Here is a 27,196-nt window from a genome sequence, read left to right as displayed (position 1 = left end):
GGTGACTGATGATGGTAACCGATCGTAAACTACAGCCTTTTGTTGAATTTTTTCAAATAAGTGAAACTGAGAAACATCTACAGGAGTACGTCAACTTCTTAGAAACAAGATAAATACAGATACCTATGTCAATTAGCAAAATAAAGCTGAAGAAACATAGAAATAATATTTATACTTCAGAATTTTTCCCTTGACGCCTGAAGTTGCCAGATTTATCAGAAGACACAGGAGAAGCAAGTACTTAGAGGCTCAAGCGTCCCTGCTCTTTTTAAGACGATGTGGGTGGCTCTGAAAAGAGCCTTTGGGTCGTTGGCTAAAAAAAGAAAGTCTTTACTTGGCTTTAGCCTTGTGGCTGTCGGTCTTCTTGGGCAGCAGCACGGCCTGGATGTTGGGCAGCACCCCGCCCTGCGCGATCGTCACCTTGCCCAGCAGCTTGTTGAGCTCCTCGTCGTTGCGGATGGCCAGCTGCAGGTGGCGGGGGATGATGCGCGTCTTCTTGTTGTCGCGGGCCGCGTTGCCCGCCAGCTCCAGGATCTCGGCCGTCAGGTACTCCAGCACGGCCGCCAGGTACACCGGGGCGCCGGCGCCCACCCGCTCCGCGTAGTTGCCCTTGCGCAGCAGCCGGTGCACGCGGCCCACGGGGAACTGCAGCCCGGCCCGCGACGAGCGCGACTTGGCCTTGGCCCGCGCCTTCCCGCCCTGCTTCCCGCGGCCGGACATGGCAGAGACAACGGAGCAATAGAAACTAATTAAAAAAAAAAAAAAACCAAAACAAAAAAATAAAACAACCAAAAAAACCTATGCCAGAGGCTCAAGGAGAGCTGCGAAAACAACAGAGGTGCAGCAGGAGCCGCCACCCCTGCCTTTTTATCCCTTCCTGCTGGGGCTCGGTGGGACTTGTGATTGGCGGAGGCTGCGATTGCGGAGTTAACCAATGGGAAGGCAGATGAAATCGCGACCAATCGAATGCGCTAGATGGTTTGACGTCACTATCCCGTGTTGCCCAATGGAAAAGAACGGCCTTGAGCCATCTCATTTGCATACCGCCCCTATAAATACGGGTGTCGCCGCTATTGTATTTACGTCGTTCCTGCGGTAGACAGGTAGTGACAGACTTGTAAAATGCCGGAACCAGCTAAATCTGCTCCTGCTCCGAAGAAGGGCTCCAAGAAAGCCGTCACCAAGACCCAGAAGAAGGGTGACAAGAAACGTAGAAAGACTAGGAAGGAGAGCTACTCCATCTACGTGTACAAGGTGCTGAAGCAGGTGCACCCCGACACGGGCATCTCGTCCAAGGCCATGGGCATCATGAACTCCTTCGTCAACGACATCTTCGAGCGCATCGCCGGCGAGGCCTCGCGCCTGGCGCACTACAACAAGCGCTCCACCATCACCTCGCGGGAGATCCAGACGGCCGTGCGGCTCCTGCTGCCCGGCGAGCTGGCCAAGCACGCCGTCTCCGAGGGCACCAAGGCCGTCACCAAGTACACCAGCTCCAAGTAGAGCGAGCGCCTCGGCACCGACGGTTTTAACCCATTAACCCAAAGGCTCTTTTAAGAGCCACCCACGTTTTCAGTAAAAGAGTCGTTCACACTGATTCTCTTCGGTGAGTGGTACTTGTATTTAGCACTATTTTAGTTCCCAGCCTAGAAAGTAGTGTTAATTAGTAGGGAAAATGTCTTGTTAAAGTAACGGGGATGATTTTGGTCGTTATGTATGTGCTCTATCCTGACTCTTCAGCGGGCAGGTCTATAAAAAAGTATTAAGCACCTAATCAACTTCTAAAGCTATTAAAGTTTTCCTTCATTTAAGATGATAAGCTCTAGTTTTTAAACTACAGAGAAATATGCACGGTATCGTTTAGGGTGTTATGATCCCCCTGCACCCTCAACCCCCCCAGCCCGCTCTTCTGATATGAAATAAAGCAGGGTTGTTTTTTTACAATAGCAGCCTTATTCCAATGAAGTTTATACCTTCTCTGATAAAATGTCATCGTCCCCTTTAAACATTAGCTGTCATTCTCACACGACTTGGCTCCAAGCCAGAGCGGCTTGTTTACTTGGAAAGCTCCATAGGGATTAGTCGGCTTCTGATATTTGGAAGACGATGTTTCATGGAATTTATCACCCAATGCGCAGCGGAAGTGAAATGTTGTAGACAAAAGTGTCATTTAATTAGTCCCAGAGATTTCAGATGGAAGTGGCGTAGGTTTTTTTTTGTTTCTCACTGATGGAGAATAGGCATGGCAGAATAAATGGGTTCCTCTAAGTGACGGCGTAATAGGAAAATACAAGTGAAAAAAAAAAGTGGTGCTTAAAAAAAAAAAAGAGGGCTTCATCGAACTTGAGGTGGCGCAGGATGTGCAGGGAAGGCTGTTTTTTCGAAAAAGCCTTCTGCGAGGGGGCTGAAATCCCGTCTGCCGGGGACGGAAGCGGCGATAAAAGCGTCCGTTGCGGGGCCAGAGAGCAAACGCCGCGCCCGCTGAGTGGTTGCGGACGCGGCAGAGCCTGCTGCTGCCCCCGGACCCGCTCGCCGGGGCAGAGCGGAGGGATGAGAGAAGCGAAACCTCCGCCTCCAGCGCTGGCGGGGACTGCGGAGCGGGAAGCGGCCATTAACCTTCCCCCCCCCGCCCCTTCACCGTCCCCCGGCCCCGCGCGGCACGGCGGGCTTTTCAAATCCCTCCCACCGTCCAATGGGATGTGCGCCGTCCCGCCAGCCAATCACAGGGCGGTGGTGGCCATAAATAGCGGGCCCCGCAGCCGCTGCCTCCGTAGTCACTCGTCGCTCGCTCGCTGCCAGGTGGTAGTTCTCGGGGAGATGGCGCGCACGAAGCAGACGGCGCGTAAGTCGACGGGCGGGAAGGCGCCCCGCAAGCAGCTGGCCACCAAGGCGGCCCGCAAGAGCGCGCCGGCCACGGGCGGCGTGAAGAAGCCGCACCGCTACCGGCCCGGCACGGTGGCGCTGCGCGAGATCCGGCGCTACCAGAAGTCGACGGAGCTGCTGATCCGCAAACTGCCCTTCCAGCGCCTGGTGCGCGAGATCGCGCAGGACTTCAAGACCGACCTGCGCTTCCAGAGCTCGGCCGTCATGGCGCTGCAGGAGGCCAGCGAGGCCTACCTGGTGGGGCTCTTCGAGGACACCAACCTCTGCGCCATCCACGCCAAGCGCGTCACCATCATGCCCAAGGACATCCAGCTGGCCCGCCGCATCCGCGGGGAGCGCGCTTAAGCTTTTAGCGAACGGATCTTCCAGACTTTTCGAAAACCCAAAGGCTCTTTTAAGAGCCACCAACATGGCCACAAAAGAGAGCTGTAAACTCCTAGTTCTCTGTAGGAAGTAACGTGTTTCCGTCTGCTTTTCGGGTAGCTCTAGAGTGACCAAGAGTCCTGTATCTCATCAAGTAAGTACCGAAGAAAACGTGTAGCTGACCTTTCAAAGGGGCTTAAAAGGCTCCTGGCTCTAGCGGAGCAGTACGGTGTGTGTAATTGTTAAATTGACCGTGCTAGGATAAATCTTTGTGGTAAAACTTGCTTTCAATGCTTTCTCTAGGACGACTTTAACTATTATAAAAAGTGATTGGGGGTGTGGTGTTTTGTTTGTTTTTTCTTTTTTTTTTGGGTCTGAAGTATAAGATACCCAGCTCTATCAGGCTTATGAATATTTTTTTTTTACTTAGTTGTATCTTAGAATCATTCGTACAAGCTCGTTTAGTTCGTAAAGGTGACCGTATCTTTACAGAACTGCATTCGCGATTAGAGAAGATGTATCCCGAGGTATTTGTAAATGCCTCTTGCTATACCGCGTTTACTTAACTTTCTTGTGGTGACATCACGATTTATTGTCCCGACAGTAACACTATTTTCCAAACATACACTTTCCTCCTTTTTTTTTTTTTTTTTTTTTTCTGAATGGGAGGGCGTCCTTTCCCGCCTTTCCAGGAAAGGCGCTTGGTCGGTAGTTTTCTCAGTGCTTCTATCACTTGTGGTCTGATTGTCCATGTCGTGAGCGACGTCCCCCGGGCATCTTCAGCCCTTCTCAAGTATTTCTCATTCATTGCTGAGATAAATGTTGTATTTCCAGAAAGAGCTTGGTGTAGGGCGGTGACAAGGGTAATTTCTGCTACTCCCGTTTTCAAAAAAGGTGTCTTCTCTAGGAGAGACTCTTAGCCTCCTTCATAGTTCAGGGTATCCCGTCGGAATGACTACAAATGACCATTTGGATAAATTTTCTCCATCTGAGGTTAGGCTCCCAGAAAGATTTCCTGAACTGAGCGCAGGGAAACAGTTTTCTAAGGAGTATTTGCGATTAAAAACTTGATATCGAGATCAGAATTCCTGTTAAACGGAGACTCTTCCCCATTTGTCGTATCATGTGATTTTTTTTTTTTAATTTGTGAACATACCTGGAAAAAAGGGGGGTTCTCACTAAGTTCAGCCACACCACCTCTTGCCCTCCTTTTCAATAGAGCTGTAATTGTTGCCTGAAAAAATGTAGATTTCCAAAACTATCAATCACTTTCTATCGCCTTTAATTTTTTGATATACACTGCAGGCCCTTTCATGTAATTTTGGGAGCCTGCTGTTCCATTGAAGTGTTGGAAATAATGTCTCTATGGTTTTTCAATGCTACAAACGAGCAGCTGTGCCTTTAAGAAGAGGTTGGATAGAGCTGAATACAGCTTTTATTTAAACTCGGAAACAACGACCTACGAGAATTGCTTAGAGGGAATGTTTCTTTTGGAAAGCCTAAAACTGCAAGACTCTTGATTTTCTGTTAACTGCTGATACGCTTCATCTTGGGAAATCTTCTTTTCTCTGTGTCAGGAACTTGGGACTCTGCAGCAAAATCTGACCAATCGAATGCCTCGATACACCATTTTCTTTCCCTTGTTTTTCTCACTTTCAGCCATTTTCTGTTACTTAACCTCGGAGGGGTAAAGGAAAGAGGGAAGGTATCGGGAATGGTTCTTCATGAATTAAGATAGTTTGTGACACCCCCCCCCCCATCCCGCCTTATTTGTTCATTGACACAGGATTTGTTTTTTCAGAACAGCTTTTTTTTTTTAGTAAATAATAACTAGTGTGATTGCAGAAATGAGTCTTAGTGAAAACAAACACGTTTTCCTTTCCTGTCTGTGATAGTGAGAGATCCATTTATTTATTTAAACCTTCTTACATATGTTTTAATTAAATCAAGTAAAATAGCTGGTTTAAATATGTTATTATGTCGTGGATATTTTATAACTTATATAAGCCAAGGGTCAGAATACTTAAATTTCAGCAGAATTTGGGGTCAAAAATGATGGGGTTTTTTTTTGGTTGTTCAAGAAATAAATTATTTTTGAGGAGTGAGAAAGGGAAATGGCTTTTATTTGTCTTAATCTCTATCATTTTTCTTCTAATCTGTTTAAGACCTTGGACCGTTTTAATAAATATAGCATTACTTGGACTCATTCTGAGACTTGTATGCTTGAATCATAAAAAACCACTAACACTCCATCAGCTGAGAGGGAAATAGATGTGCCAGGTTTTTTGCAGGAGGGGTGAGCTAAATTATAGCCTGAGTCAAAAGTAGTTTTGGGGTGTAATACATTATGAAAGGATGCTAATTGTAATCTATCATAGCTTCTTCTAGTGGACCGGGGTAGCAACGAGGAATAACTTATTGTGTGGATTTTCAAGTCGGGAAGAGCTGCGGATGGTTGTAGTAGTGCTATGGTGAACAGTGGCAGCCTGGTTGTAGCTTAAACAGTAGGCTTTTCTCTTTCCTCCTTACACAAGTGATAAATCCTTTCTGGAATCCTATCAGTTTGCATATGGTGTTGAATCACCCACAAAAGAGCAGCAACAAAAATGTCAAAAGAGATGTAGGTTGGGAAAAAAAAATCCTTTTGTAAGGTATGCATAAGAATCGTTATCAAGAGTATTTAACTAAGTTGTTTGATTTTTTTTTTTTTTTAAGCAAAGATAAATTACTTAAGGAATTTAAAGACATCTTGTACTTGCTATAAAATTCAGAGAAAATCTGGATATCACCTAAGTCTGATACAGAATAAATTCTGGAAGGTATTTGCTAAAACAAAAACCTCGAACACAACAGAAATCAGAACTAAAACTGAATTTGCCACAGATAGCTTAGTTGCTGTTGATGTAGCATAGATGCTAGTTGATGTAGCACTTCTTTAGTGTAAGACACAGATGGCTAATGGTGCAAGATTTCCTAACTTGAATCAGGAGAATAAGTGGAGAGTCCTCTGGTACCAGCAAGGTCCAGCAGCGTTTCTGTGCTTTTTTGCAGGAGAGGCTGAACTGATGAATGCTGCTGGGTAGGAGCTGGCGCTGTGTAAGACCAGTTTGCTGAGTAGCTGAGGACTGGCTTGAAGCTCCTGGTGCTTTGGCCTGTGTGGCTCTTGGTCAGGGTGTAAGGTGCTTTTGTGGGTGATCTTAGATGCCCAGTGAGATATTTGGTTAAGACTGTTCCTGGCTGTTTTGCCATCCTCCAACGCAGTGCCAGATCACTCATGGTATGATCTGGCTCAAGTCAGTCCTTGGAAGAATTTACTCTCTATCTGTCAATGGGTAAGATAGGGCATAACCAATGAGGTCCTAGTGAAATACTTCCTTTCATCAGAAATATATAAAAGAAGGTCTGATGAAAGCATTTTTCTAGAACAAAAATATTTGATTCAGGCCTTCTTGACATTTATAAGTTTCTGAAAAGCTCTAAACTGATCTATTCATATGAAAAGAAGTGAGGTTTTCATTTGAATAGGCTATTGTAATGTAAAATCTTTGTAAAGGTAATATGGTGGTTTCCATGCAAGCCACTATGTAAAGATAAATCCTAAACATCCTATCACATCCTTTTCATTTGCAAATCCCTCTTCCAGGGCTGCCTCACAAGTGAATCATTGGTTACAGTCTTCAGCAACCACAAACTGAAGTCTGATCTCAGCCAGCCTCAGGTTTCCCACTGGCTTGGGCAGTCCTGCCTTGCTGCATCCTTTCTTCTCTCCCGCTTTCAGGTCATGTTGTATCTTCAGCTGGGTATAATAAGCATCTTTCAGATTGTACATGGACAAACAGTGCTGTCACAACAGTGTGAACACTTGCTAAGTTTTTGTATTCTATATAGGTGAGCTTTTGGAAGTACTGTTTGTCAGCTACTGTGAAGCAATAGTCAAAAGGGAAGCTCTTTTCTCAGCAAAGCTGTAACTGAAGTAAAAATGACTAACAACAAAAAGGCAACCTGCTCAAGGAATATAATGTCTAAATCAATGCTAACCAAACCCAAATTTTATAAAAACAGCTGATAGTTGGAAACTGTAAGCTCAATTTGATGTCTTGGCTTTAGGAGGCAAAATCTTCTAACTATAAAATGATGGAGTTAGTGTTCTGTAGATTGTAAAAGATGTGTTCCCCTAGAAGTTCTAAAACTGGGTCCAACAAGCATTTCCACACCTTTTAAAAAGTTAGGAAAATATACCAGTGTATAGACCACAAATAATTGTAGCGTGTACTGTTTGCCAGCACATCAAATTCTTTGTAATGTATAAGTTCAGGAGACATAACATTTCTAGTCTCCTTAATCTCCTTTATCCATGAACAGCTCTTGCTTATAGGCCAGCACTGTGGCGAAATGCCGAAGCATCTAGGTTGCATTCTGTGTGAAAACTCACTTCCCACTGTAGGAGTGTCCTAGGTGACAGTACAGAGCTGCAGTGTGCAGCACCACTACAAAGGCCGCATTCCTAACTTTTGGTGAACACTTCGCTACTCTGCAACTGCTACATTGTGAAGCCTTAGCTTGTCTCAGAAAAGAGCAGTGGCCTTTACCACTCTGAGTTACTCAAACAACATTAATAACTGAAATAGTGAGCTGTGAAAAAATTCACATTTGTCCAGAAATGTGTGTGTGGGGGGGAAACACCCCACATACTCCCAGAAGCCTGGAAATAGGTAGTATTTGCAAGCACTGGAAAGAAGAGCAGAATAGCTGTAAGTAAGTATGGAGAGTGTCAATTGCACCTAGATAGCAGGTAATCAGGATCACGAAGTATCTACCTGCAGCTTTTCTGGGACACCCAGGCTGTGAAAACAAATCACAGCATAAAGCAAGGGACATTACAGACTAAAGTAATTGAGGGAAGATGAGAGGAAGATATCAGTCCTGGACCAATAAGGCATTCAGCTATGGAGACAGCACTTTGTAGGTAAATTCTAACGGTCACAGAAGTGTTAGAGTCTGGAGACACAGAAGAATAGATTTTCTGTTAGCTCCTAAACTGGACGAGAGGCCATTCAAAGATGAGCACATTGTAGCCAACACCTCCCCCTCTCTGGAGACCTGCTGAGGGCCCGTAGCATGCATTCCTTGTCCTGCCTGTCCTTGCAAGCAGTCCTGGCCTGTCCTCTTGCAAACTTGGTCTTTTGAGTGTGTGTGTTAGGATGCATGAGTGAAATCACTTTTGCTTTAAAATAAAAATGTCTTCCCTTCCTTGCAAGTTCTTGCACTGAGCTTTGCTGCAGCACACCAGTGTTTAGATGTTTTTTTTTCTTCTCCTTTTTCTTAACATCAGTTAATAGTTAATCATAGAGAAAGAACTATCTGTTACCCAGCTTCCAGGCAGCGGTAGTGAAGGGCTTCGTTCCAGATCTGATTTCCTGTGTTGCAGACTGTTTTACCCTCAAGCACTGTGACGAGTTGCTAGCACAGGACTGGGGAAGAAAATATGTTACTGGGCTTGATCACCCCACCTTTGTGCATCAGCAGACTTGTACTATGCTGAGGTGTCAGCTGTTCTGATGCACATGTGGAGATTAAATGTAGTCTAGATATTAAAAAAGCTGCTCAAATCTCTTCCATATCCTTTTCACTGCTCTCTTTAACCTTTATCCTGATCCACCACCATAACTTTCTGAAAACTTTCCAACGTTTCCTTGCAGGCCTGCCCTATATTATGAATATTTCAGGTAGTTATGAGCACCCCCTTCTCTCTGTACCTGTTTTTTGTGCATTATCCCAAACACACCACTGATCCATCAGGACAAATCAGTAAAGCTATACAAAGTGCTGGCCTGAAAAAGCTTCAGTCTGTGAGGCCATTAATAAGGAAGAAATTGTTCCAGAGGGCACATGAGTTGGTTTTTCAATAAATGTTCAGTATACTCCCATGGATTTTAGCACAATGTGCCAATGTTGTAACATACACCATGCTTTAAGCTCTGCATCTGTGTATAAGAAGCACGATGGAAAAGGGAAGAAGGATGGTTTCTGAGACAAACTTTCAGGAAAAACCAAAAATCAAATTAAAAACTTTCTGTATGTTTCAGATGCCAATTCAATAAGATGATCTCTGGACACTTTCAGAATTAGTTCAGACTACTGATAGTCCATGAAAAGCAGGTAAGATCCCCACTGCAATGGTAAGTAGCATTTGAGAATTTCAGTGTGCTTTGCTGCAGTCAACGAGCTCATTGTCAAAAATCACGCTCACACTGAGATTAAAGGAATTCTAAGCAAATAACAACACTAGATACAATTCAATGTGGTTATATAATGAAATAAAACATTAAGAAGGTTTTTTGTTTGTTTGTGGCTTGTTTGGTTTTGTTTGGTTGGGTTTTTTTTGTTTTGTTTTTCTTCTCCTTCTAAATGAAGTATGGTGGTATGGTGCTGGTTTTTGAAAATGAATGTTATTTTCCTTAGTTGTGCCAGTTTTGATTTTCCCGTCAGTTCTCCTAAGTAGGGTCACCTGACAGATTTGTTGTTGTTGTTTTGTTTTTAGGGAAAAGGAACAACTCCGGGGAAAAAAATGCTCATTTACATGCATATGGACTAGCGTGCTTTCAGGAGAGATTATTTTAAAAGTCTTAGAGAAGTAACTCTACAGACACCAAAGAAAATGCAGGGTTTGCCTATGTTTGGCACTCTCAGGCTACTCTGATAATCTCAGTTTAGGCCAATGTTGCATTGAATTTTCACCAGACCAAGCATGTCACCTCACCCCAGCACCCAGTGCCTAAAAACTGTACCAGTTGCCAGGCCAGTTCTTGCTGCTTCACTGGTTGTGTAGGCAGGTGGATACAGAGTTTGAGTTTACCTCGCGGCAGCACAAGTGTGGTCTACCCAGAAATAAAATGAACTGCCAGTTTAATGTGAAGCATTCAATCCTTGTTACAGGCTATGAGGACTGAATAGCAATTGTTATATGTGCATATGCAGCTGTTATACATTTTCACATATCTGTAACTTCTGGGATCTTTAGACTTAGTCCAAATAGAAAGTTCTTAACTTATGCCTTATAACTTAATTTATGTGGCTTGATGGCCCTGAAATGAATGGTGCTAAAAAGACATTAGAGGTACTTCAAAATACATTGTATTTTTTTTTTTGAACACTTGTATACATTGTATTTCAGGAATACTCCAAATAGTGATAGTTTGTGTCCTCAAGAGTATTTTGGGGGTTGGTTTGGCTGTGGGCTTTTTTTTTGTTATTTTTTTTTTAAAACCATTAGAAATAACATTTAAGAGTTACTATTTATCAACTATTTACCTAAAAGCACAGTTTAAAGTTCCTACTAGTTACTCCGCTGTCTCAGTGTAGATGCAGAACTCCACTACTATGCCATATACCACAGCTGCCCTCACTCTTGTCCCCCAGAAACGTAAAGCAGAGCTCCCAGAGCTTCCCCAAGAACCTCCATGAGGCTCCTCCAGGTGTTTGCTGTGGCAAAAGGGATGGCATTTTAACCTTGCTCCTCCTAGAGATATCTTTCCATAACTGTTTCATTTATGCATCAATCCTATAAATGTCTGTACTTAAATCCTGATTTGAGTTTTGGAGTTGCTGATTGCTTTTGTTCTATAAATATGAGTGGCTTATCTGACTGGAGGCTGACAAACGTGATAATGGATCCATCACTTAATAGTAGAAAGCTAGTTTAAATGTAGGAATCAAATAGAAAACTGACTGGTGGGGTTTACAAGAAAGTGACTGAGCAGAAAAGCCAAGAGGGCCTCATATCAAGGAAAAAAAAAAAAATCAAATGGGTTATGACAATTCCCTAAATGCTGCAATCACAAACCCGATGCAGGGGTTGTCTGAATCATAAAATAGATTCTACCAATAAACTTACACAGCTTCATAGAAAAAGGATGAAGAGTTTTGAACAAGTTTGTCTGTTGAGGAGGGAAATGGAAAAGAGCTAAAAGGTAACAACATATTTAAAGAAAAAAAACCCCAACCCTGCTGCCTTATGCTTCTGTGTTTGGAAGAAGTAATATAGATGAAGATATATACAAATATACACACAATATAAGATACACCTATATATATGTATCTTCTAAAATGATAGCAATTTCATTTTTGTACAAGTGTTTAGTACGCTTTCTGGGGGATGAGGGAGGAGTGGCAAAGGGAAAGAACTGGGTAAATTTCATAGCCTAAAAATGTGTGGAGCTATTATGATTAGTAAATAAGAAAGATGCAGGGGAGAGGGGAGGTTTGCTACTGAAATATTTTTTTTTTTTTTGCCCCATTTTCCAGAGAAGTCCCATAAAATCATGCCAGTGAAGATCTTTTATAATGCTATGAGTTCTCAGAATATGAAGACAAAGTGCAAATTAAAACAGAAATCACACTAAAAGAAAATCCCTGAAAAGTTTTTCCAGGAAATTCTAATTTTCACATTTCTTGAAAATTTATTTATGTTTCAATATTGCTCTATTAAATGGAAAAATGATTTACTATTGCCAAAGTCACTAGAAATTTGTGAAAATCTGTGCTGTGAAAAGGAAGAAGGGGAAAAACCCAGGTAGCTTCAAACATTTTATTTTTGATTGTGAAATTGTGTTTAATCTTGGTATAAATCAGTTTAATATTGTCTGTGTAAGGAAGTAAAGTTTATTAGTTTGAGCAAGTCTGGAAAGTTAGTAATATTAGAATGCTAATCTGTATTTTGTTTTTAATCATTAAAAATATAAGTAGCTTTCCTATTTTGAATGGCATCTGTTTAGCAAGGAGACAACCCAAGCATTAGTGAGAGTGTTGTAAGAGTCTCTTTATTTTTCTATTAAGGCACCAAGAAAGAACGGGTCTCTAGCTTCCCCAGTGGGAAGCAATCCCCGAACACCACGTTGCAACTGGTGCTGCTTCCTTATGGTCCGTTCTCTCGGAAGAATTCTTTAGGTTCTCAGCTTCTCTCAGAACGGTCAAAAAGATGCTTGATAGGTAAAGGTATGACAGATGTATGTATGTATCTGCGTGATTGTGTGCATGTGCTGTGAGAAGGAAAAAAAAAAAAAAACAAACACCAAGCAAGCAAAACAGATCACGTTTTAATCCACACGGACGAAATACCACATTATACTTAAAAAAGGAAAAAAACTTTCCTCTTATCACGGGGCCGGAGCATTTCCTTGCCCTCCAAAGCATCACGTAGGACTCATGACGGGAAGAAGCTGTAGGACGAGGAGGACAAGGCTGGCAGACGTTATTTAATTACACCCGAGGAAGGTGTCTTTGAGGTAAACACTAAGAACTAAATAATTAATAAGTAAAACACGAAGCGTCCAAAGTAAAAGCGCAGCCGGGGCGGGCGGGCTGCTCCGAGCGGGAGGGGCGGGGCGGTAGCGCCCAGCGCGGCCCCGGATTGGTCGGATTTTGCCGCAGCCCCGCGAGCAGCGGCCAGGGACGGGACGGCACGGGGCCCGGGGCGCCGCGGCCCCAAACGCGGTCCCGGCACCACCGGCACCCGCTCCCGCCACCGGCCCGGACCCAGAGCCGTCTCGGACGCGGCGCCTGCGCAAGGCGGGGAAGGGACGGGGCGGCAGAGGAAGGAAGCGGAGAGCCGCGCGGGCTGACAGCCGGCCGGGGCCGCGCGGGGCGGGGTGCCGGGGCCGCCGGCGACAGGCAGAGCCGGCGGAGGCGTCCCGGGGGCCAGCGGCGGGCGAAGGGGCTCGGCCGCCGTCTCGCGGGAAGCCCCTGGCGAGGGCGCCGCCCGGGGGCGGGCGGGCGGGCGGGCGGGGGAAAGGGCGGAGACGGCGGCCTAGCGCCCGCCTCCCGCCGCAGTCCTCAACCAGGTCGGATCCCGGGGAATATACCGCGCCTCCGCCCCGCTGGTGGCGTGCAGTGCGAGGCTGCGGGTTGTGCTGTCATGTCTGGCAGAGGCAAGGGCGGGAAGGGGCTCGGCAAGGGGGGCGCCAAGCGCCACCGCAAGGTGCTGCGCGACAACATCCAGGGCATCACCAAGCCGGCCATCCGCCGCCTGGCTCGGCGCGGCGGCGTCAAGCGCATCTCGGGGCTGATCTACGAGGAGACGCGCGGCGTCCTGAAGGTCTTTCTGGAGAACGTGATCCGCGACGCCGTCACCTACACCGAGCACGCCAAGAGGAAGACGGTGACGGCCATGGACGTGGTCTACGCCCTGAAACGCCAGGGACGCACCCTCTACGGCTTCGGCGGCTAAACTCGAATCGCAAACCACGTACTGTAAAAACACAAAGGCTCTTTTCAGAGCCACCCACAAATTTCACAATGAGAGCTGTTGATTACTACAAAAAGTTGTTGGTAGAGAATGAAAGTTGATAGTTTGAAGTTGTGCCGTGTTAAGTACTTTAGACAACACACGTCATTTCCTACGTATGCAAAATACATAAAATTATGAGATATTTTTTTTTTTTTGTAATTGCAGCTCTTTTTAGGGAGTATGTGGGGGCTCTTAAAAGAGCCTTTGGGTCAGAATTTTAAACCGTTTTACTTGGAGCTGGTGTACTTGGTGACGGCCTTGGTGCCCTCGGAGACGGCGTGCTTGGCCAGCTCGCCGGGCAGCAGGAGCCGCACGGCCGTCTGGATCTCCCGCGAGGTGATGGTGGAGCGCTTGTTGTAGTGCGCCAGGCGCGAGGCCTCGCCGGCGATGCGCTCGAAGATGTCGTTGACGAAGGAGTTCATGATGCTCATGGCCTTGGACGAGATGCCCGTGTCGGGGTGCACCTGCTTCAGCACCTTGTACACGTAGATGGAGTAACTCTCCTTTCTTGCTCTCTTGCGCTTCTTGTCACCCTTCTTCTGGGTCTTGGTGACGGCTTTCTTGGAGCCCTTCTTCGGAGCAGGAGCTGATTTTGCCGGCTCGGGCATTCTTAAAAGTTTCTTTCCAAGATCTCCTCTGTACCTCACAACATCGAAAATGGCGCCTGCCACCCCTATTTATAAGGGCGTTATGCAAATTAGTGGATTGTAATCGTCCCATTCCTATTGGAGTAAAAAATATCAACGTAATTACAGGCACTTCCGTCCTGTCACCCGTCACAGCTTGGGCGCTGCATCTACACAATCGTTGTGCTTTGCAGCTACGCTGATGGCGGTACTGCCCTCAATAGGGCGCAAACGTGTCTAACTACACAGTAAAAGATCTACTGAGCTTACAGGCAGCAGAGGTATCATTAAAAACGTCTGGGTTTAGCATTTTGCAGAACTCAGCTTTTTTTCGGATGTTTAAGAGAGGAATTATAGTTGCTAGCAGCATTTCAATTTTAAAAGGATCAACGACTCATTAATGTTTTAGCATTACAGGTATTCTAACGTTTATGAACACAAAATTCGGTAACAAACAGCTCTCATTGTGAAATTTGTGGGTGGCTCTGAAAAGAGCCTTTGTGTTTTTACAGTACGTGGTTTGCGATTCGAGTTTAGCCGCCGAAGCCGTAGAGGGTGCGTCCCTGGCGTTTCAGGGCGTAGACCACGTCCATGGCCGTCACCGTCTTCCTCTTGGCGTGCTCGGTGTAGGTGACGGCGTCGCGGATCACGTTCTCCAGAAAGACCTTCAGGACGCCGCGCGTCTCCTCGTAGATCAGCCCCGAGATGCGCTTGACGCCGCCGCGCCGAGCCAGGCGGCGGATGGCCGGCTTGGTGATGCCCTGGATGTTGTCGCGCAGCACCTTGCGGTGGCGCTTGGCGCCCCCCTTGCCGAGCCCCTTCCCGCCCTTGCCTCTGCCAGACATGACAGCACAACCCGCAGCCTCGCACTGCACGCCACCAGCGGGGCGGAGGCGCGGTATATTCCCCGGGATCCGACCTGGTTGAGGACTGCGGCGGGAGGCGGGCGCTAGGCCGCCGTCTCCGCCCTTTCCCCCGCCCGCCCGCCCGCCCGCCCCCGGGCGGCGCCCTCGCCAGGGGCTTCCCGCGAGACGGCGGCCGAGCCCCTTCGCCCGCCGCTGGCCCCCGGGACGCCTCCGCCGGCTCTGCCTGTCGCCGGCGGCCCCGGCACCCCGCCCCGCGCGGCCCCGGCCGGCTGTCAGCCCGCGCGGCTCTCCGCTTCCTTCCTCTGCCGCCCCGTCCCTTCCCCGCCTTGCGCAGGCGCCGCGTCCGAGACGGCTCTGGGTCCGGGCCGGTGGCGGGAGCGGGTGCCGGTGGTGCCGGGACCGCGTCTGGGGCCGCGGCGCCCCGGGCCCCGTGCCGTCCCGTCCCTGGCCGCTGCTCGCGGGGCTGCGGCAAAATCCGACCAATCCGGGGCCGCGCTGGGCGCTACCGCCCCGCCCCTCCGCCCGTCCCGCTTCCGCTCGGAGCAGCCGGTGGAGGGACGTTTCCTTGGCTGCGCTCTCTTTGTTCGCCTCGGCCATGGCGGCTCCGCGTTTTCTTTGTCTACCTGGATACTGCGCTCCCAACCGCGGCCCCGTCCTCCGCGCAGGCCTGGGGGCCGAGCCCCGAGAGTTCAGCGCTTTCGTGTCGGTGCGAGGGGGAACAGGGCCCTAAGCAGCAGGGAAAACGGTCCGTGAGGACTCCGGTGGGGAGACGGTTGGGCCTTGAGGCTCCCGTGAAGGCAACTCGGAGCGGCTGCTTTGGCGCGCCGGATGGGCCGTCCGCCTTCCTCTTCTTCAGCCAGCCCCAGCCCCGCGGCGCGGTCCGCCGGGCAGCGCTGGCCGCAGGGCGCCGGGCTCCCTCCCGGCAGCTGCCGGGCTCTGAAGGAGAGAAGTGCTCGCTGGCGTGCAGCTGGATGCAAAAAAGCGACAGAAAACATTAAAGACATTACCAAGCAGATGTCGGTATGACATCTTAAAAATGAAGAATAACCAAATATTTATTTATTTACTTATTTATTTTGCAAATGAGCAATGCAGGATTTTGGCTGTGTATATCACACTTTTGCTAGCAAACCTCTCATCCATGCTGCTTACAGTAGGTTGGACTGTAGCGGATGAGGAAATACTGAGTTATGAGGCTATATTTTAAAATTGTTAAAATTTTCAGTGTAAGTTACACACTTAGAACAGAAGTGATATGACTGTCCTACTTGGAAATGATTATATTATTTCTATTTTGTGCACTTCACACATGTCTACCTTTTAAAAAATTATTGATATACTTTTAAATTTGTACAGTTGTTTATGTAATTTCATTCCTGAACATAATTTACAGAATTGAGGCAACTTCTCCAGAATATTTCTTGGTAGAATATATTTTCCCAAATGCAGGGAAAAACATCATTGAGATATTCATGTATATAGTTACAGGTGTCCAAAGAAGTACAAGCTTTTTCTATGATTATCAATGTGAATTCCACTTTCATCCCAACTGTGATTTTAAACAAATAAAAGTGAAAGGATGTCACCCAAATACATATGACATGAGGTGGCAAAACTAGCTTTAATTTAATTATATTCCCTTATTAACAGAACAGAATGAACTAAAACTGTTTATAGAGTAACTGGAAGGTTTCTCATTAGGGGGCCTGCCAGCCTGGTGCCTGACATTACCATTTGGCTCCACAAAGTCTGCTTTGTTCTTTATACCTGAAGATCTGTGTCCAGATATGTTTCCTGAGGCAGTTATGAACAACCTTCTGCATACTAAAGGAAGCCTAAAGGAATTACAGAGAATCTTTTAGTGGTTCAAAAGTCATAATTTCTTCATAACTCTTCCTAAGTACAGGGTGAGTATCCTAGTATAATTTTTCCTTCTAGCTGTATAACCACTGGAAGACTTGGAAAATAATCTTTTAGTGTGTCAAAAGTCATAATTTCTTCATAACTCTTCCTAAGTGCAGGGTGAGTATCCTAGTATAATTTTTCCTTCTAGCTGTATAACCACTGGAAACTTGGAAAATAATCTTCCAGTGCGTCCTGGCAGAAATGGGTGATGCAGAGGCTGAGACCAATAATTTACAGATTAACAGCAAATCCATTTCCCCAAAGTGGAGAGCACCTTTGATATAATTTAATAACATGCTTTCTAGAAGGCTGCCTTGCCTGACGGTTGCTACCAGTGGGCACAGATGTATTTCCCAAGTGTGTTAGCGACATAGTCATCTCTCTTATGGACAAAAGGCTGTTCTTAGAAAGATACTATTAAAGTAGAAAGAAAATTTTGCTGCTGAGTATAATGCCTAATGCCTTGTTTTTACTATGGATTTGGAGCCAACAATTATTATTCAGATCAAAGTTTAGGATCCGGTCCCCAGATTATAGGAATTACATTTTACTCATGAATTTGGACTCATAGTACCGGGAGTTAAATGAGTAAGGAAGCCTTTGCAAAACTCTGCTTCGTTAAAAAAAAAACCAACAACTTATTACTTTAATTGGACAATCTCCCCCATTTCCTCATTAAACTATAATGAGGAAATTGTATTTGCTGCAGTAAGGCGACATCTCACCATGACTTTACAAGAAACTACATACTTAGTAAAAAAATCATCACATCAGTGTATTACATCCAACTGAAAAGTTGCTCTTAGTTTTCTTGAGAGGTTAAATGGCAATTTAAACCCATACCTGTATCTGCTGTAAGTGTAAAAATAATAATAAATAATCATCATCATCAAACTAAAGTCATGTAAGATTTTTTAATAGAGTACATTATCCCTAACATTGCAAACAAAGTAAACGTGAAACAAGGGCTAGAAAAGCCTGTCATCTTACTTTTCAACTATGCAATTGTAAGATTTTTGATATGTACACTGACATTATTGAGCTATCCCTAAACATAATGGTGATCTATAGAATTTGAGGGAGCTGGGTTGGAGGGTTTTTTTTTTTTTTTTTTGCATAACAAGTTCTTTAGAACATGTATTGGAACCCAGTGATACAGCTAAAACACCTTATGGTATGGATTTCCTCTTTACTACTCTTTGTTGTATACGCAAATGAGAGAAAGCTCATTTATTTAAACTGGCTTTGCTAAACTCCTTCATTCATTGGGATTTGCTTGAAAGCCATGAGTCTTTAATGCCAGTAGATTTGCTAGCCCTCTTGTCATATAATCCATCTGATTTATAGGACATATACATTTGAGGCCTCGTCAGTGTGGTGGCAGCATAGGCTTCACAACTGGTACAACCAGTAGTGACTAAGAACAAAAATAGGAAATGCTAAGAAGTGGACCTCAGTATCACAGAGGGTGAAACTCGAGTCACTGAGGTGAGCAGAGTAGTGAGTGAAAGAAGAGGTGGTTGGAATGAGATTCTGAAGAAAATAATGAATTTCTGGTCAGATAACAAGAAAAATTTGGAGAGATGTTCTGAATTTGCTTCCACACACAGAGAAGGGCAGGGCTTTCTCCTGTGGAACTGACTTTGATTTCCACATACAGGAATTTGTTCATGGAGAAATCCCACTCCTGGATACAGATACCTCCAACCCCCATAGCTTTCTCTGAAATTCCAGTGCTTTGGTCTAGAGGTGCACACTTGTGGCCCAGAAAGCCCATCATATCCTGAGCTGCATAAAAAGTAACATGGCCAGCAGGTCGAGAGAGGTGATTGTCCCCTTCTACTCTCTGCTCTTGCGAGACCCCACCTGGGAGTACTGCATCCAGCTCTGAGGTCCCCAGCACAAGACAGACATACAGCTGTTAGAGCAGGTCCAGAGGAGGGCCCCCAAAATTATCAGAGGGTTGGAGCACACCTCCTAAGAAAACAGGTTGAGAGAGTTGGGTTTGTTTAGCCTGGGGAAAAGCAGGGTCTAGGGAGAGCACATTGCAGCTTTTCAATATAGAAAGATGGAGAGAGACTTTTTACCAAGGCAGGTAAGGCAGCAGCTGAGAGGGCAAGGGGCAACAGTTTTAAACTAAGAGAGGGTAGATTTAAATTGGATATAAAGAAGAAATTTTTTTGCAAGGGTGGTGGGACACTGAACCAGGCTGCCCAGAGAAGTTGTGGATGCTCCATCCCTGGAAGTGTGCAAAGTCAGGTTGGATGAGGCTTTGAGCAACTTGATCTAGTGAAAGGTGCCCCTGCCCATGGCGGAGGGGTTGGAACTAGGTGATCTTTGATGGTGTCTTCCAACCTAAACTGTTCTATGATTGCAATCTTCTGACACACACATATGCCGGGATCTGTTCTGGGAACTAAATATGGAAGACTTGTGCATGTTAAAACAGTTTCTATACCATCACAGCTCTTCAAGAAGAGAAGTATAAGTGCTAGGAGATATGTAGCTGCAGCTAATGAGGATCAATAAAACAGCATAATGAAAACATTACAGGTCTAAATGTACCCACTTGCAAACAGAACCGTTAGTACACATTCTGTCACAGTATCAGAATAGTCTGGTGCTCTACACAGCTCTCTTAATTTATGTTTCTCTCCACAAATGATCCCTGATGTCCCACTTTGGCCATGACATAGTCCTGCCTAAAGAAGCCCCTCTGCTACAGCTTGGGGAAGGGGGCAGCTGAGAGGCACAGGGTGCACTATGTTGCTATAGGCAGTATTTTGCTTCCTCCAGGCCCAGAGCACTCCTCCTTCTCCCCAGGGGATGGGGAGGGCAGAGGTGCCGCACAGGTGGGAGCTATGGCCCCAGTGCAGTGTGCTGGAGACCATCACGCACAGCTTCTGGGAACATCCTAGCAAGAGGAATCAGCTAGACAGGCTTTCTCATGATTTATAACAGAGACTCCAAAGCGCTTGAACATTGTGATACTTGTGCCAACAATGTAGAAGACAAATCCAAATAATACGGCCCGCTGTTAACTGAGGCAACAAGAGGAACAGTTATGCACAGTAAGGGAATTTAAGAATGGCAAGTTCGAAAATCCCACTTAAAACAGGAACATACTAGCACTGCAAAGAGTTTCTTCTAAATAGAAAGACGCTACGTTGTTGCTTTACAGAGCAGCTCTGACTAGTTAAGTATCTAGATCAAAACGAGCCATTCCCCCTAAAGCACTTCTCTTTTTATTTCCTAAATAGTCACAGGGAATCTTTACATCTTTTAAAGAACAAAGGCCTGCCAAGGAAGCTTTTCTTCATTCTTAGATGTAGTTATATGGGTTTGGGATGGCCTCCTATTTATTTTCATGCCGCATAGCTTTATCCACTTGCCCCTCAGTCAGTTCGTCACCCCCAAAAATATATGAATACATATATTTCACACTATAAGTAGCCTGTGAAATCATGGAAGTTGAGCGGACTCAGTAAAGAATGAGTGTTTTACTGATCTTATTACAAGACAGACATGAAACAAGCAGTAAGTCATTACAAATGTAATTAGGGTTCTTTTATTGAAAAGGGGGAGTTGGAAAGCAAATATATCACCCCTCTCAGAAATGAACCAAAAGTTTTAAGACATTGCCACAGAATATAGTTTCAGCTCCCTAACAAAAGGAGGACATATATTTAGTACCAAAGCACTTCTTTAAAGAAAGCAACACAACTCTTTTCTGAATGTGTGGGTGGCTCTGAAAAGAGCCTTTGGGTTATAATGTTAGATTATGAAAAGTCTGAGCAGTTTTGCTCGTTGAGCTTATTTGCTCTTGGCCTTGTGACTCTCGGTCTTCTTGGGCAGCAGCACGGCCTGGATGTTGGGCAGCACCCCGCCCTGCGCGATCGTCACCTTGCCCAGCAGCTTGTTGAGCTCCTCGTCGTTGCGGATGGCCAGCTGCAGGTGGCGGGGGATGATGCGCGTCTTCTTGTTGTCGCGGGCCGCGTTGCCCGCCAGCTCCAGGATCTCGGCCGTCAGGTACTCCAGCACGGCCGCCATGTAGACGGGCGCTCCAGCCCCCACCCGCTCCGCGTAGTTACCTTTCCGGAGCAGACGATGGACGCGGCCCACGGGGAACTGCAGCCCGGCCCGCGACGAGCGCGACTTAGCCTTGGCTCGGACTTTGCCTCCCTGCTTCCCGCGGCCGGACATGATTTACGAGCTTGAAAGAGCTTCAACCTCCCCTCCCGCAAGGAAACAGACAAAATCAAACTGACGCAACGGCTCTTCCCCTTTTATCCCTTCCCTGGGCGGGATTCGGGCTTGCTGATTGGCTGGAAGCTGTCGCTGCTTATACAGCCAATGAGAAGACGGATCGTATTCCGACCAATCAGAGAGAAAGCTACAGGCCCCGAGCGGGAAGGACCAATCAAATTGTACGAGTAAGAGATTCGAAATTTGCATAACCGCCCTATAAATAGAGGGCGCCGCGGCCATTTTAGTTGTTGCTTCTGTTCTGAGTGAGAGCAGTGGTGCGGTTAAAATGCCTGAGCCGGCCAAGTCCGCCCCCGCGCCCAAGAAGGGCTCCAAGAAAGCCGTCACCAAGACCCAGAAGAAGGGTGACAAGAAGCGCAAGAAGAGCCGCAAGGAGAGCTACTCCATCTACGTGTACAAGGTGCTGAAGCAGGTGCACCCCGACACGGGCATCTCGTCCAAGGCCATGGGCATCATGAACTCCTTCGTCAACGACATCTTCGAGCGCATCGCCGGCGAGGCCTCGCGCCTGGCGCACTACAACAAGCGCTCCACCATCACCTCGCGGGAGATCCAGACGGCCGTGCGGCTCCTGCTGCCCGGCGAGCTGGCCAAGCACGCCGTCTCCGAGGGCACCAAGGCCGTCACCAAGTACACCAGCTCCAAGTAGAGCGAGCGCCTCGGCACCGTCGGTTTTAACCCATTAACCCAAAGGCTCTTTTAAGAGCCACCCACATACTCAGTAAAAGAGTCGTTCACACTGATTCTCTTCGGTGAGTGGTACTTGTATTTAGCACTATTTTAGTTCCCAGCCTAGAAAGTAGTGTTAATTAGTAGGGAAAATGTCTTGTTAAAGTAACGGGGATGATTTTGGTCGTTATGTATGTGCTCTATCCTGACTCTTCAGCGGGCAGGTCTATAAAAAAGTATTAAGCACCTAATCAACTTCTAAAGCTATTAAAGTTTTCCTTCATTTAAGATGATAAGCTCTAGTTTTTAAACTACAGAGAAATATGCACGGTATCGTTTAGGGTGTTATGATCCCCCTGCACCCTCAACCCCCCCAGCCCGCTCTTCTGGTATGAAATAAAGCAGGGTTGTTTTTTTACAATAGCAGCCTTATTCCAATGAAGTTTATACCTTCTCTGATAAAATGTCATCGTCCCCTTTAAACATTAGCTGTCATTCTCACACGACTTGGCTCCAAGCCAGAGCGGCTTGTTTACTTGGAAAGCTCCATAGGGATTAGTCCGCTTCTGATATTTGGAAGACGATGTTTCATGGAATTTATCACCCAATGCGCAGCGGAAGTGAAATGTTGTAGACAAAAGTGTCATTTAATTAGTCCCAGAGATTTCAGATGGAAGTGGCGTAGGTTTTTTTTTGTTTCTCACTGATGGAGAATAGGCACGGCAGAATAAATGGGTTCCTCTAAGTGACGGCGTAATAGGAAAATACAAGTAAAAAAAAAAAGTGGTGCTTGAAAAAAAAAAAAAGAGGGCTTCATCGAACTTGAGGTGGCGCAGGATGTGCAGGGAAGGCTGTTTTTTCGAAAAAGCCTTCTGCGAGGGGGCTGAAATCCCGTCTGCCGGGGACGGAAGCGGCGATAAAACCGTCCGTTGCGGGGCCAGAGAGCAAACGCCGCGCCCGCTGAGTGGTTGCGGACGCGGCAGAGCCTGCTGCTGCCCCCGGACCCGCTCGCCGGGGCAGAGCGGAGGGATGAGAGAAGCGAAACCTCCGCCTCCAGCGCTGGCGGGGACTGACTGCGGAGCGGGAAGCGGCCATTAACCTTCCCCCCCCCCCCCCCCCCCCCTTCACCGTCCCCCGGCCCCGCGCGGCACGGCGGGCTTTTCAAATCCCTCCCACCGTCCAATGGGATGTGCGCCGTCCCGCCAGCCAATCACAGGGCGGTGGTGGACATAAATAGCGGGCCCCGCAGCCGCTGCCTCCGTAGTCACTCGTCGCTCGCTCGCTGCCAGGTGGTAGTTCCCGGGGAGATGGCGCGCACGAAGCAGACGGCGCGTAAGTCGACGGGCGGGAAGGCGCCCCGCAAGCAGCTGGCCACCAAGGCGGCCCGCAAGAGCGCGCCGGCCACGGGCGGCGTGAAGAAGCCGCACCGCTACCGGCCCGGCACGGTGGCGCTGCGCGAGATCCGGCGCTACCAGAAGTCGACGGAGCTGCTGATCCGCAAACTGCCCTTCCAGCGCCTGGTGCGCGAGATCGCGCAGGACTTTAAGACCGACCTGCGCTTCCAGAGCTCGGCCGTCATGGCGCTGCAGGAGGCCAGCGAGGCCTACCTGGTGGGGCTCTTCGAGGACACCAACCTCTGCGCCATCCACGCCAAGCGCGTCACCATCATGCCCAAGGACATCCAGCTGGCCCGCCGCATCCGCGGGGAGCGCGCCTGAGCTTTTAGCGAACGGATCTTCCAGACTTTTCGAAAACCCAAAGGCTCTTTTAAGAGCCACCAACATGGCCACAAAAGAGAGCTGTAAACTCCTAGTTCTCTGTAGGAAGTAACGTGTTTCCGTCTGCTTTTCGGGTAGCTCTAGAGTGACTAAGAGTCCTGTATCTCATCAAGTAAGTACCGAAGAAAACGTGTAGCTGACCTTTCAAAGGGGCTGAAAAGGCTCCTGGCTCTAGCGGAGCAGTACGGTGTGTGTAATTGTTAAATTGACCGTGCTAGGATAAATCTTTGTGGTAAAATTTGCTTTCAATGCTTTCTCTAGGATGACTTTAACTATTATAAAAAGTGATTGGGGGTGTGGTGTTTTGTTTGTTTGTTTTTTCTTTTTTTTTTTGGTCTGAAGTATAAGATACCCAGCTCTATCAGGCTTATGAATATTTTTTTTTTACTTAGTTGTATCTTAGAATCATTCGTACAAGCTCGTTTAGTTCGTAAAGGTGACCGTATCTTTACAGAACTGCATTCGCGATTAGGGAAGATGTATCCCGAGGTATTTGTAAATGCCTCTTGCTGTACCGCGTTTACTTAATTTTCTTGTGGTGACATCACGATGTATTGTCCCGACAGTAACACTATTTTCCAAACATACAATTTCCTCCTTTTTTTTTTTTTTTTTCTGAATGGGAGGGCGTCCTTTCCCGCCTTTCCAGGAAAGGCGCTTGGTCGGTAGTTTTCTCAGTGCTTCTATCACTTGTGGTCTGATTGTCCATGTCGTGAGCGACGTCCCCCGGGCATCTTCAGCCCTTCTCAAGTATTTCTCATTCATTGCTGAGATAAATGTTGTATTTCCAGAGAGAGCTTGGCGTAGGGCGGTGACAAGGGTAATTTCTGCTACTCCCGTTTTCAAAAAAGGTGTCTTCTCTAGGAGAGAATCTTGGCCTCCTTCATAGTTCAGGGTATCCCGTCGGAATGACTACAAATGACCATTTGGATAAATTTTCTCCATCTGAGTTTAGGCTCCCAGAAATATTTCCTGAACTGAGCGCAGGGAAACAGTTTTCTAAGGAGTATTTGTGATTAAAAACTTGACATCGAGATCAGAATTCCTGTTAAACGGAGACTCTTCCCCATTTGTCGTATCATGTGATTTTTTTTTTTTAATTTGTGAACATACCTGGAAAAAAGGGGGGTTCTCACTAAGTTCAGCCACACCACCTCTTGCCCTCCTTTTCAATAGAGCTGTAATTGTTGCCTGAAAAAATGTAGATTTCCAAAACTATCAATCACTTTCTATCGCCTTTAATTTTTTGATATACACTGCAGGCCCTTTCATGTGATTTTGGGAGCCTGCTGTTCCATTGAAGTGTTGGAAATAATGTCTCTATGGTTTTTCAATGCTACAAACGAGCAGCTGTGCCTTTAAGAAGAGGTTGGATAGAGCTGAATACAGCTTTTATTTAAACTCGGAAACAACGACCTACGAGAATTGCTTAGAGGGAATGTTTCTTTTGGAAAGCCTAAAACTGCAAGACTCTTGATTTTCTGTTAACTGCTGATACGCTTCATCTTGGGAAATCTTCTTTTCTCTGTGTCAGGAACTTGGGACTCTGCAGCAAAATCTGACCAATCGAATGCCTCGATACACCATTTTCTTTCCCTTGTTTTTCTCACTTTCAGCCATTTTCTGTTACTTAACCTCGGAGGGGTAAAGGAAAGAGGGAAGGTATCGGGAATGGTTCTTCATGAATTAAGATAGTTTGTGACACCCCCCCCCCCATCCCGCCTTATTTGTTCATTGACACAGGATTTGTTTTTTCAGAACAGCTTTTTTTTTTTAGTAAATAATAACTAGTGTGATTGCAGAAATGAGTCTTAGTGAAAACAAACACGTTTTCCTTTCCTGTCTGTGATAGTGAGAGATCCATTTATTTATTTAAACCTTCTTACATATGTTTTAATTAAATCAAGTAAAATAGCTGGTTTAAATATGTTATTATGTCGTGGATATTTTATAACTTATATAAGCCAAGGGTCAGAATACTTAAATTTCAGCAGAATTTGGGGTCAAAAATGATGGGGTTTTTTTTTGCTTGTTCAAGAAATAAATTATTTTTGAGGAGTGAGAAAGGGAAATGGCTTTTATTTGTCTTAATCTCTATCATTTTTCTTCTAATCTGTTTAAGACCTTGGACCGTTTTAATAAATATAGCATTACTTGGACTCATTCTGAGACTTGTATACTTGAATCATAAAAAACCACTAACACTCCATCAGCTGAGAGGGAAATAGATGTGCCAGGTTTTTTGCAGGAGGGGTGAGCTAAATTATAGCCTGAGTCAAAAGTAGTTTTGGGGTGTAATACATTATGAAAGGATGCTAATTGTAATCTATCATAGCTTCTTCTAGTGGACCGGGGTAGCAACGAGGAATAACTTATTGTGTGGATTTTCAAGTCGGGAAGAGCTGCGGATGGTTGTAGTAGTGCTATGGTGAACAGTGGCAGCCTGGTTGTAGCTTAAACAGTAGGCTTTTCTCTTTCCTCCTTACACAAGTGATAAATCCTTTCTGGAATCCTATCAGTTTGCATATGGTGTTGAATCACCCACAAAAGAGCAGCAACAAAAATGTCAAAAGAGATGTAGGTTGGGAAAAAAAATCCTTTTGTAAGGTATGCATAAGAATCGTTATCAAGAGTATTTAACTAAGTTGTTTGATTTTTTTTTTTTTAAGCAAAGATAAATTACTTAAGGAATTTAAAGACATCTTGTACTTGCTATAAAATTCAGAGAAAATCTGGATATCACCCAAGTCTGATACAGAATAAATTCTGGAAGGTATTTGCTAAAACAAAAACCTCGAACACAACAGAAATCAGAACTAAAACTGAATTTGCCACAGATAGCTTAGTTGCTGTTGATGTAGCATAGATGCTAGTTGATGTAGCACTTCTTTAGTGTAAGACACAGATGGCTAATGGTGCAAGATTTCCTAACTTGAATCAGGAGAATAAGTGGAGAGTCCTCTGGTACCAGCAAGGTCCAGCAGCGTTTCTGTGCTTTTTTGCAGGAGAGGCTGAACTGATGAATGCTGCTGGGTAGGAGCTGGCGCTGTGTAAGACCAGTTTGCTGAGTAGCTGAGGACTGGCTTGAAGCTCCTGGTGCTTTGGCCTGTGTGGCTCTTGGTCAGGGTGTAAGGTGCTTTTGTGGGTGATCTTAGATGCCCAGTGAGATATTTGGTTAAGACTGTTCCTGGCTGTTTTGCCATCCTCCAACGCAGTGCCAGATCACTCATGGTATGATCTGGCTCAAGTCAGTCCTTGGAAGAATTTACTCTCTATCTGTCAATGGGTAAGATAGGGCATAACCAATGAGGTCCTGGTGAAATACTTCCTTTCATCAGAAATATATAAAAGAAGGTCTGATGAAAGCATTTTTCTAGAACAAAAATATTTGATTCAGGCCTTCTTGACATTTATAAGTTTCTGAAAAGCTCTAAACTGATCTATTCATATGAAAAGAAGTGAGGTTTTCATTTGAATAGGCTATTGTAATGTAAAATCTTTGTAAAGGTAATATGGTGGTTTCCATGCAAGCCACTATGTAAAGATAAATCCTAA

The 27,196-nt window shown here is 46.0% G+C and overlaps 9 protein-coding genes across 9 annotated transcripts; 5 read left to right on the top strand and 4 right to left on the bottom strand.

Moving 5' to 3' along the window:
* Nucleotides 1-330: 330 nt before the first annotated feature.
* Nucleotides 331-720, bottom strand: LOC141477034 (histone H2A-IV). Its single transcript, XM_074166056.1, has one exon. The coding sequence runs from the start codon at nucleotides 718-720 to the stop codon at nucleotides 331-333; it is 390 nt and encodes a 129-aa protein (XP_074022157.1).
* A 367-nt stretch (nucleotides 721-1,087) lies between these two features.
* On the top strand, nucleotides 1,088-1,590 carry LOC141479290 (histone H2B 8). Its single transcript, XM_074168386.1, has one exon. It carries the CDS (start codon nucleotides 1,123-1,125, stop codon nucleotides 1,501-1,503), a length of 381 nt encoding a protein of 126 aa, XP_074024487.1. The 5' UTR covers nucleotides 1,088-1,122; the 3' UTR covers nucleotides 1,504-1,590.
* A 1,227-nt stretch (nucleotides 1,591-2,817) lies between these two features.
* On the top strand, nucleotides 2,818-3,228 carry LOC141479301 (histone H3). The gene has a single exon (XM_074168402.1). It carries the CDS (start codon nucleotides 2,818-2,820, stop codon nucleotides 3,226-3,228), a length of 411 nt encoding a protein of 136 aa, XP_074024503.1.
* Nucleotides 3,229-13,159: 9,931 nt separating this feature from the next.
* LOC141479671 (histone H4) lies at nucleotides 13,160-13,471 on the top strand. Its single transcript, XM_074168950.1, has one exon. It carries the CDS (start codon nucleotides 13,160-13,162, stop codon nucleotides 13,469-13,471), a length of 312 nt encoding a protein of 103 aa, XP_074025051.1.
* Nucleotides 13,472-13,758: 287 nt separating this feature from the next.
* On the bottom strand, nucleotides 13,759-14,139 carry LOC141479373 (histone H2B 7). The gene has a single exon (XM_074168528.1). It carries the CDS (start codon nucleotides 14,137-14,139, stop codon nucleotides 13,759-13,761), a length of 381 nt encoding a protein of 126 aa, XP_074024629.1.
* A 551-nt stretch (nucleotides 14,140-14,690) lies between these two features.
* On the bottom strand, nucleotides 14,691-15,002 carry LOC141479672 (histone H4). Its single transcript, XM_074168951.1, has one exon. The coding sequence runs from the start codon at nucleotides 15,000-15,002 to the stop codon at nucleotides 14,691-14,693; it is 312 nt and encodes a 103-aa protein (XP_074025052.1).
* A 5,739-nt stretch (nucleotides 15,003-20,741) lies between these two features.
* On the bottom strand, nucleotides 20,742-21,131 carry LOC141462659 (histone H2A.J). The gene has a single exon (XM_074144645.1). The coding sequence runs from the start codon at nucleotides 21,129-21,131 to the stop codon at nucleotides 20,742-20,744; it is 390 nt and encodes a 129-aa protein (XP_074000746.1).
* A 331-nt stretch (nucleotides 21,132-21,462) lies between these two features.
* On the top strand, nucleotides 21,463-21,843 carry LOC141462658 (histone H2B 1/2/3/4/6). Its single transcript, XM_074144643.1, has one exon. It carries the CDS (start codon nucleotides 21,463-21,465, stop codon nucleotides 21,841-21,843), a length of 381 nt encoding a protein of 126 aa, XP_074000744.1.
* A 1,327-nt stretch (nucleotides 21,844-23,170) lies between these two features.
* Nucleotides 23,171-23,581, top strand: LOC141479302 (histone H3). Its single transcript, XM_074168404.1, has one exon. The coding sequence runs from the start codon at nucleotides 23,171-23,173 to the stop codon at nucleotides 23,579-23,581; it is 411 nt and encodes a 136-aa protein (XP_074024505.1).
* The last annotated feature ends 3,615 nt before the right edge of the window (nucleotides 23,582-27,196 follow it).

Source organism: Numenius arquata, chromosome 2 (assembly GCF_964106895.1).
Source record: "Numenius arquata chromosome 2, bNumArq3.hap1.1, whole genome shotgun sequence".
NCBI classification, from domain to species: domain Eukaryota; kingdom Metazoa; phylum Chordata; class Aves; order Charadriiformes; family Scolopacidae; genus Numenius; species Numenius arquata.
The sequence above is the reverse complement of the archived record's forward strand: the minus strand, read 5'-3'. Positions and strand labels throughout refer to the sequence as shown.

Bases quoted from the DNA above. Each gene is read 5' to 3' on its own strand.
- LOC141479672 (XM_074168951.1), bottom strand. From the start codon at position 15,002: ATGTCTGGCAGAGGCAAGGGCGGGAAGGGGCTCGGCAAGGGGGGCGCC.
- LOC141479290 (XM_074168386.1), top strand. From the start codon at position 1,123: ATGCCGGAACCAGCTAAATCTGCTCCTGCTCCGAAGAAGGGCTCCAAG.
- LOC141462658 (XM_074144643.1), top strand. From the start codon at position 21,463: ATGCCTGAGCCGGCCAAGTCCGCCCCCGCGCCCAAGAAGGGCTCCAAG.
- LOC141479671 (XM_074168950.1), top strand. From the start codon at position 13,160: ATGTCTGGCAGAGGCAAGGGCGGGAAGGGGCTCGGCAAGGGGGGCGCC.
- LOC141477034 (XM_074166056.1), bottom strand. From the start codon at position 720: ATGTCCGGCCGCGGGAAGCAGGGCGGGAAGGCGCGGGCCAAGGCCAAG.
- LOC141462659 (XM_074144645.1), bottom strand. From the start codon at position 21,131: ATGTCCGGCCGCGGGAAGCAGGGAGGCAAAGTCCGAGCCAAGGCTAAG.
- LOC141479373 (XM_074168528.1), bottom strand. From the start codon at position 14,139: ATGCCCGAGCCGGCAAAATCAGCTCCTGCTCCGAAGAAGGGCTCCAAG.
- LOC141479302 (XM_074168404.1), top strand. From the start codon at position 23,171: ATGGCGCGCACGAAGCAGACGGCGCGTAAGTCGACGGGCGGGAAGGCG.
- LOC141479301 (XM_074168402.1), top strand. From the start codon at position 2,818: ATGGCGCGCACGAAGCAGACGGCGCGTAAGTCGACGGGCGGGAAGGCG.